The sequence below is a fragment of the Aythya fuligula genome, chromosome 5 (genome assembly GCF_009819795.1).
Source record: "Aythya fuligula isolate bAytFul2 chromosome 5, bAytFul2.pri, whole genome shotgun sequence".
In the NCBI taxonomy this organism is placed as follows: domain Eukaryota; kingdom Metazoa; phylum Chordata; class Aves; order Anseriformes; family Anatidae; genus Aythya; species Aythya fuligula.
Window position 1 is genome coordinate 41433268 of NC_045563.1, and position 9647 is coordinate 41442914.

Consider the following 9647-nt stretch of genomic DNA (forward strand, 5'->3'; position numbering starts at 1 on the left):
GTCCAGGTCAGCAGGGGGCGTAACAGCAAAAGCCTTCGATGGCTGTAGCAGCAGAGGGGCCCATGGTGTAGCAGTCGGATCAGTAAAGGAGCCCGCAGCTCCCTCGCTGCCTGGCAAACCACACGTTTCTGACTGTGGTCCCACAGGGCTCTTTAAGGCCTCAGAGATTGCTCACCAGGTGCTGAGCAATCCCACTGCAACCTTGTCGTTTTCAGTTGCAGAGTCCCACACCTTGACCTCAGTTTGGTCCCATGTTTCAGGCTCATAATCTGTCCAATTGTTAATAAGGAAAATAAGCTGTAAGGTTACCAGGACAGTCTTTATTTCTAAGGACGTATGATTCCCCATAATGCGCAACCACTTACCAGCAAGGGGCAGTTGTGTGTGCAGGTCTGCTTCTCTCAGCTTGAGCTTCTTCCCAGCTCCAGTGCGCCCATTTCCAGCGACTTTCTGTATGAGCTTCTTTGAGCGGTTTGCCGAGTTTGGCCGAGCCTATCTTCATGAGGCAATCAATGCGCCTCTTCCCATTCCGGTCTCCATTCTGCTAGCCTGTTCCTTTTCATTCCTTCTTTTTGCTTCTTTATTGATGACATAACTTTATTATATCGTGTTGCCTTTTTTTTATCTTGAGGACAGGCTCCCCTCTTATACCCTTCTCCCCACAGCAGTCCTTTTCAAAAAAAACTTTTCATTGGTCAAACAATTTTGCAAATAACAGCAACGGCAAACACCCAGAAACTTCCATGCCTTAACGGCTGGAGAACAAGCAACCCAAGACTGCATGGGGTCTTCTGAATCACCCTTCTTTGCTCCCTCTAAACTCTTACATTCCTGATGGCCTCATCGTTAAGAGTTTAATCCTATCAACCACGGGGCTTTCCGACCCCCATGGCCACACTCCCAAATCTCCCCCTTCTTTATTAATATCAACCATTTTCTCGACACGAATTACCACTCCATATATAGCACACTTCTTTTAAACATTTTAATACATTCGAGGAGTACTAAATATTTAGATTTTAATTGAAATAAAACTGAGTACTCCTCAGTTGATACTGGAAAGTCTAAATCTGTTGCCTAACAATAATGTTGACAGATTTTCATCAGTTTTGCGACTGAAGAGGGATAGGGATCTCAATTATTAAACTTACTTGTGATTCTTTTATTCCTTCAAAATGACTTTTATGAAGTGAAATCAACAGATCTGTAAATGTTTCAGCACTGAGATTTTTCTCTAAATAGACAGTTGTTCTTTACAACCTTACAAAATGAATATCTTGTTTTTCCTTCCTTTTCAACTTAAGAATCTTGGTGAAGCAGAGTATGTTGTGGCACTATTCATGTATATGTGCCTGCTCGGTTACCCTGCAGACAAGATAAGCATCCTGACAACATACAATGGACAGAAACACCTGATCCGTGATGTCATTAACCAGCGTTGTGGAAATAATCCACTGATCGGACGGCCAAACAAGGTGACTTTCAGAATACATCGCTCATTAGAGTGGCTCTGTTTTTTCATAATTATTGTGTTTATAACATGACATGACATGATTGAATCTGTTCAATCTGATTGAATGGAGTCACAGCACATACTTATTAACTTGCATTCTGCGGAATTTCACTACTCTTTTTGCCTGTTTTGTAATTAGTCATACAAAGAAATTGCAAAATCAGTGAAGTTTGATAGGCCACTGACTACACGGGACAGAATATTATTCTTTTGTCATTTATTTTGTCTGCCTTTTAAATAAATAAATAAGAAATATCCACCCAGAGTAGAAATGGCAATTTGATAAAATGCATGATGAAGAATCTTAAGAACAAATAATATTTACAAATAAATAATATTTACAAAATTCTGGTGTCTGCAGGTTAAAATTCTATAAACTGGTAGCTTTCCACAAGCTTTTTTTTTTAATTAGTACTCCACAGTTAGCTGTCCTAATTGAATAAAAAAGTGACTCTCTATACTGTTACTCTCACATCTCCCAGAAAGAGGAATTTGATGATCTTTGGTTAGAGGTCAACTAAAACAGAATTAAAACATTCTCATTTCCTTTCTTATTTAATATAGTCTGAATAGGAAGTTGATGTTAAAATTTGGATATCACATTGTAATCGAAATGGCGAAGATTAACCTATTTAGTTTGTTGTTTTTTGATTGTCTAGGTAACAACTGTGGACAGATTTCAAGGCCAACAAAATGATTATATCCTCCTGTCACTAGTGCGTACCAAAGCTGTAGGCCACCTTAGGTATGTAAGAAAATACTCTTGTAGGGACATTAAGGTGCACATATTACAAACATATTTCTGATGTGGAAAACATTATGCAAAAGTGTTCAACTTTTTCAGTATACAGTAGAAATGACGTTTAGTACTGTATGTTGAATGAAATTCAGACCCAGTTCCTTTTGACAACTGTCTGCTTCCCTTTTTACATCCACTTTATCTTTTAGTAATGGCTCTTACACAATAAGAAGTGTATACTGCTGCAGGTGGGCAGAACTTGGTTTCACCTTAAGTAGATTAATAGGAATGCAATTAATGCTTGTTGAATAAATGCAGGCTTAAAATTTCTTATAGATTATTTTCCATAAGTGAGCATTTTGTTTTGTATCAGAACTGTTTGCTGCCGAAGTTGTGTCATCATGTGCCGTTTAAAATGTTTGCTCTTCCGTTTTGGGGTTGAGTGGGGGCAGACTTACTCAGCAGCAGCGAGATGAGTTATGGTACGCATGTTTTCTCATTCAGGGATACAGACAGGCAGTTGTGACTTGTTCCCAATGTAAAACTTAACTATAAAACTTAACTGTTTTTCTGGACTTTAGAGCTAAAGGGTGAGTTTCATATCATTAACAATGTAGTGAGCTCTCTTTTATGTAAACGTTCTAGGATTTTGTTTGTTATTAAAACTATAGTAGGAAGAAAAATTGAAAACAAAATAGTATTTTAGCAAATGCCTTTATAGTTACTTTAATTAAGACTTCTGCATACTTCTTGTTACTTTTATTGGAATTGTATCGTCAGTGAGAAAGAACATGATTAATTTATTTGTTTTTTTTGAAGGGATGTTCGACGATTAGTTGTTGCCATGTCAAGAGCCAGGCTTGGCCTTTATATCTTTGCAAGAGTATCTCTGTTTCAGAACTGTTTTGAACTAACTCCAGCATTCAGCCAGCTCACAGCTAGACCACTTCACCTCCATATAATTCCCACAGAATGTTTTCCAGCAGCAAGACAGGTAGGAACAGCTACTGTGAATTTTGCTGTCTGCAATGGGGTGTACTTGTTGCCTGCCTTTAAGTGAGCTATAAGAGACGAGACTGCAGTGTCTTCACTGTTAAATCAATGCTCCTTGGATAGTTATATCCCTGGAGTTAAGTTTTATCGTGATACCAGCTGTTCTTAATTGATTATTCCACAAAACTAATTTATCAGTCATACCTGCTTTTTTTTCCGAAGTTCTGCCTTTGAAAGTAATTCTGCATTTTTATTTTAGGATAAGTATGTAGGGTTTTCCAGTGTTATGTAATTTTAGTCTTGTTACAAAACAAATAAATGTCACTTCTCAAAAAAAAACAAACAAGCAAAAAAAACCACAAAGCTAATTGCTTTTCATTAATATTGGTAAAATTGCATTTGACTGAGTAATTCAGGATAGCAATTAAAATTGTTGCTGAGCAAGGTATATAAATACAAAAAATTTGTAATGTTGTACTAGAACTTTAGTAAAACGTTAAGTGTTTAAGTACAGGACACTTAATGAGTAGGATGCTAAACAACCAAATAAGAACTGGAGGAACATGTCTGCTTTGCTGTCTGAAGCTTTGAGAAGAGTACCTGCATGAATCCAAAACTCAATTAGAAATCTTTACCTGGTCTTAAATACTGTTGACACGTTTGGGAGGGAGTCTTTCTGTTGAAACTGGTCTACTCTGCAACAAAGAATGAGTGTACAAGTGTACATGGTCAGAGAGAGTGTGAGTGTAGGCAAGGATGAGGTGGTTTCTGGCAGACAAGTAGGCTAATGTGAGCTGAAACTATTTATGCCTTGAGTTAAATAACTGGAGTCCTAAGTGTACTTCATGGATTAAGTATTGGAACCCAGCCTGTCCTTCTGAACTGAAATTTTTTCGTTGGGCTGCAGTGTCATGGTTAATCCAGTCACTCAAAATGCAATTCCCACATTTCCTACCATTCAAAAAGAATGTAGCTATTTCTTTCTTTAAAAAGCATTTTTTCATTTACTGGGTTTACGTTTCCTAAAACAGTATAACAACTTTTTGGATAATGGCTGTGTTGCTTTGCTTGTTGAATTTCTACTTTTTTCCTCTTTAGAACGGAGAACGACCATCTCACCAAATACATGTTATTAAGAACATGCCTCAGATGGCTAACTTTGTGTACAACATGTATATGCACATGATACAGAGTACACGCCACTACCAACAGGTAAGGGCCTTCTTACCATTGGAAGGTGCATACCTAAAATAACATAAATTTCAGTAAGTAACCAGGGATACTGTTGAGGTTTGAGATTGTTGCTGTTATGTTTAGAATTCAAGAAGGTTTTATGGCTGAGAGTGAGAATATTGATGTCTCTAAAATCTTGCAGTAGCAGGATTTGCATCTTTTACTAACTTAGGCCCCAATTTAAGGCCCCCAAAATAGCCATAACTAGTGCTGAGTGCTTAAAATAATTCTGTCTGGGCCACAAAATTCCTTATTAATACTGAATATCTAGTCTGTTTGATACTTACTTGAGGTAAACTTGTGCATTATGCTCCAGGTAAGTGCAGCTAGTAACGTTACAGCACTGCTGCATGGTGTGATAATGCTTTGTAATAGATATTTTCATGACATGGCTGCTGTGTATGGAGAGACTAGGTCATGTCTTCAAACCATTTTAACCAAGTTAGCTGGCTGTATTATCCAGGCTGGTTAGCAGCTGTCTAGTGGAACTTTTCATCAGGACTAGTTCAGCACCAAGCTAAGTAGTATGGTCTTAGTGGGGGTAGATCCTTTCTCACTTTTGTTCCTAATTTTGTCACTGCGTAATCCCTGGAGCAGAAAATGTTAGAAACACCTTGACTCCTTATCATGTACATGAGCAGAGCTTTGAAACAGTTTAAATGCTATACAGAGAGCTGCCTTTAGTCAACACACTTGGATCTGTAGATGCTTAGGGATAGTTGACAGTAAACAGAGAGAGAAGTCTTTGTTATCCCTGAACTGCAACACATTACATTTAATACCTTGGTGTTTTACAGTTATATTAGTTATAACTTATTCTTACATGGTACTCTGTGTAGCTTCCTTGTTGATTTTTGCTTTTCTGAAGAATTTCCAAAGGCAGAAGAAATTGATGTAAAAGAAACACTACTCACTTTCTTCTAGCTGACTGTGGAAAGAGTGTGAGCATGACTCTCCATTCCTGAATAGGGTGCTTGTCTCTGAGATCTAGGTTCTGTTCATTAATGCAGGGGTATTTCTCTGTCACCTCTTCCTTCCTTCTTCCAATGACTGTTTCATCTAATATCAGAACTGTGTAACAAGTAGAGATCAGAACCTAAAATGCTCTCTCAGCTTAATGTTGTACTTACGGATGGAACATTTATTTTCCTCAATTTCTTTTTCTCAATGAATCATGGATTTTTTTTTTTTTCTTCTGGGCAATATAGTTTCAGTCAAATTTAAGTACTTTGCTACCTAGAACAAGTCTTTGCCAAGTAGGCTGGATGCTTTCTTGCTGTTTCGGGGAAATGCTTGAATTACCTGTCTGTAGTAAAGAAAGGGAGTAAAGAAGAATGACACCAGTAAAATCGTTTCATGTAGCTGTGTATTGCAGATTGCATTTAATGAGGACACAGTGGACTGTGCAATTGGTTACACTCAGAAGTGTTTGAATGTCCTGAAAAGCAGATGGTAGCAACCGAATTTTATCAAAAGATGGGTTTGCTTGATTCCCTAATTGAATATGCACCTGAACCTTCTGCTAATACCAGCTATTTCTTTTAGTATCCTAATCTTACATTGCTAGCTAAAATTAGTTTAAAAAAACAAACAAACAAAACAAAAAAAAACCACTGGTTTCCTACTGTGGAAATGAATCATGCTCTTCTTGCAGCAGTAGCCAAAAAGTAAAGTTAAAAAATAAAAAAATAAAAAATTGTAGACATAAAGCTTTTTTTTTTTTTTTTTACCCTTTCAAATAAAAAATGGTGTTTTTCTATTATTTTTGTATTCTTTTCGTATTCTTTCTATTCTTTTCGTATTCTTTTCCTTTGGCCCTCACAGTACTAGTCACAAAACACAGTATGAATCTAACTTCATTACAGAAGTCTCATGTGTTGAGGATGCATATTTTTGTAATTAAAGTATCTCTGATTTTTAGACATTCTTTTTCTGTGAACAAATGGATTATGGGGAACAGCGTAACTTTAAAGTATGTAGAAAAAAAACAAGTTATTTGCTGGTAGTCATAATTGCTGCATAGATTGGTCCATGCTTGTCAGAAATTTGTAATATTAATGTCATCTAACTGAAGATAAGACTTTACAATAATTAAACGCTTAATTGTACGTGAGAAGCTAAATTGCCTTTAAGCAAAACATAACCAATCACCCACAGGAGATTTATCAAATTTTCATTTCATTGAAATGCTGCACAGTATTCAAGGAAGTATCTAACATGTCATTAAATAATATCAAGCTGCAAGAAGGATGAGATTTTCTATACAGCTTCGAGTTGAATAGCATTCATCATAGTTTTCAGCTCACTGTATTCTTTGTTTGTTTGCCCCATGTCTGTAACGTGGCTACAGCTGCTGCTTGTAATGTTTTGTACCTGCAAACCACATTCTTGGTTGTGAGCAAAGCACTTTGAACACACTAAAATACTTTTACATAAGTAGTATGTGAAAAATATTTAAGTATTTCTTTACCTGTTACTTGAACTTATATTGTTCTACTTTTAGAGCTGTGGATGAAACTTGCATAAATAATGTCCACATAACACTTTATAAGATGTTTTGAGGAGAAATTACTGAGTTACTGGAATAAGTTGTTAAAGGCAGGCTTAAAAAGGAGTCCAGCTTATCTTGGAGTTGAAAATGATTGATAGATGAGGTTTTGGTGGGAATGTGGTTGTTGCTCCAAATAGGGCTTTACTGTGGTCCCGTCACTTGTGTGTCTCTTTGGAATAATGAAATGTTTGATACCCTTGAGTTGGAAGTACTGAGATCTTAACACCTGCTTTTCATGCCAAAAAAAAAAAAAAAAAGACCCATGTGTGAGCCAAGGTGACTCTACATTTTATTTATATAGGCACTTTCTAAAAGGCTTTAGAAGCCTATTTAAGGCTTTGAAATTTTAAGGCTTTGTTGTTATTTAATCTAATGCAAATCCTTAAATCTAAAATGAACAAACAGTTAGGCTGAAGTAGGAATAGATACTAAAATGATTTATTTGTTTGTTGTAAAAACTGAAAATTACTTCTTTTTCTATTATCCAGCGTTTATTGCCCCCACCTGCCATGACTGAAGAAGCTGAAGTGACTCCAACTCAAGAGACTGAAGCAGAAGTTGAAGTGCAAGGCATGCAGGAAGATGCAAAAGAAGAAAATAAGGTAGAAGAAATAAAGGAAGAAGAATTGAAAGTGGCAGAAGTGGCTGAACATCGAACAATGCCAGAACACCCCGGAAGAGACAGTGATAGTGAAGACAGTGAACCTGAAGAAGAGACTGAAAAGTGATCCAAGTGATGTTTGTCCTCATATCTGTATTTTGGAAAACAGATGGGAAAAAGCAGTTAGAAATATGATTGCTATTTTTACATTGACTTTTTTTAAATGGTTGCTTGTGTAATGTGACCTTGTTTTGTATATTTTCACTGAATACCTTGTGGACAAGCAAAATGATTGGCAAACATTTTACTGAGTTCTTGTCAGTAATGTTATTTCTTTAATTGCCTCAAATGATATAGTTTCCTTTTCATAAGTTTTCCAGTAAAGATGCTTTTATACAAGTTGTGAATATTTTTTTAAGTTATTGGTCTTTAATTCAATCACTGCATTATATGTTAAAATTTACTGATTAACTGTATTCAGTATTGACCAGACAGTCTTTGTAGTTTCCTTAATATATTTTACAGTGGATAATTTCTTACGCAGAACTGCTCTTATATACACTGAGATGGCATATTAGGTTTAGGCTCAAGTTCGGTAAGATTTAATTGCACATATGAGCAATGTGAATTACCATGGGACTTTGAAATTTTTAAAAAGCTTTATTGAATCATTCCTTACACAAGAAGTAAAGATGCAGCTTTTTAACAGCATTATTAAGTTAGTGCTTTGAAATAAAATATCTCATTTTAAGAGGACACAGGATAAAGCCCTATGAGAAATAAATATTAAAGCAGTTCACTGAATGAAGGATTTACAAAACATGCAATACTGATAGTAAAGACATAATGGCTGAGTGGGTTTTCTAGAGTAATATCTTTCCTAGAGTAATACATCTTTCATAAAGTGACAAGTGAGAAGTTTTTCCCTGGTTTGTTAAAAATATCTGCCAATTTAGCAAATTTTCCAGTGATAGCGTAATAGAATCATTAAGGTTGGAAGAGACCTCCAAGATCATCTGGTCCAACCATACCCCTGTCACCCACTAAACCATGTCCCTAAGCAACTCAATAAGACCTATGAATTTCCAAGTTTGATTTTCAAACAGAGTAGTAGCCATAGGAACATCTTTGACTCCTGACAATGGGGAAATACTTGGGTTTCAAGTACTGCAATTCTGGATCTGCCAGAAGAATTTCCTCGTTAAATGGATTAGAGATTCATCAACCTACATTAACCTATTACTACGACTTAAGGTCTTTATTTTTTCTTAGTATTTTTGTAGTATAATAAAATAAAAAAAACAAATATAAGCCAAGCTCAATGAAACACATGTATTTTATATTTGTGCACTCATTTCACCTGCCTTTCCCCCCTCTAACTCTGTCAGTTAGAGGGTAGCTCAGGAGTAACAAACCATAATACTTACTATTGGCACATACATGTAGTATTCATTTTTCTGGTTTGCTTTTCATTCAGTGCTGAGCCATCTCAGACAAGAATACTCTTTTGAACAGATTTGTATTGTCATTATTTGTTCTGTGTGGAAAGGAATGTACTGCTTACTTACAAACAGTCTGCCTTTGGAGGACAAGTAGCAGTTGATGTCAGGGTGGTAAGCTTCCTGCAGTAATGTTCACGTGTTCAAGCAGGGATGAATAATACAGGGCCTTCAGGCAATATGTGACAAACTCAGCTGAGGGTTGTCATCTTTGTTTTCCAAAGCATTTTCTATAAATGGTCTGACAATCGCTTACTGTGCTCAGAATTTTAGGAAACAGTGGTAAAGGATTCTGGAAGGTTTTTTTGTTTTGTTTTGTTTTCCTAAAATGGATGATTTAACTGGCAGGGATTCTATCAATAAATACAACAGAAAAAGCAACCAAAGCTTAAAGGGATTGTGAAGACATCCTTGATTCGTATGTGGTTTGTGGTGAAATCTTGCTGTTGGTCTGAGAGCACACTAGCCTGTGTGATGCTGCATCCCATGTGCAGGCATGCGTATGTGGTCCCTTCTGA

The 9647-nt window shown here is 36.4% G+C and overlaps 1 protein-coding gene across 1 annotated transcript in view; it reads left to right on the forward strand.

Moving 5' to 3' along the window:
- Positions 1-8029, forward strand: part of AQR (aquarius intron-binding spliceosomal factor) — a 53551-nt gene extending 45522 nt beyond the window's left edge. Inside the window, exons 31-35 of the mRNA XM_032188147.1 lie at positions 1305-1475; positions 2173-2258; positions 3072-3246; positions 4344-4457; positions 7518-8029. Coding sequence (XP_032044038.1) covers positions 1305-1475; positions 2173-2258; positions 3072-3246; positions 4344-4457; positions 7518-7757 — 786 coding nt within the window. The 3' untranslated portion in view covers positions 7758-8029. The remainder of the gene's footprint in view (positions 1-1304; positions 1476-2172; positions 2259-3071; positions 3247-4343; positions 4458-7517) is intronic.
- Positions 8030-9647: the final 1618 nt, after the last annotated feature.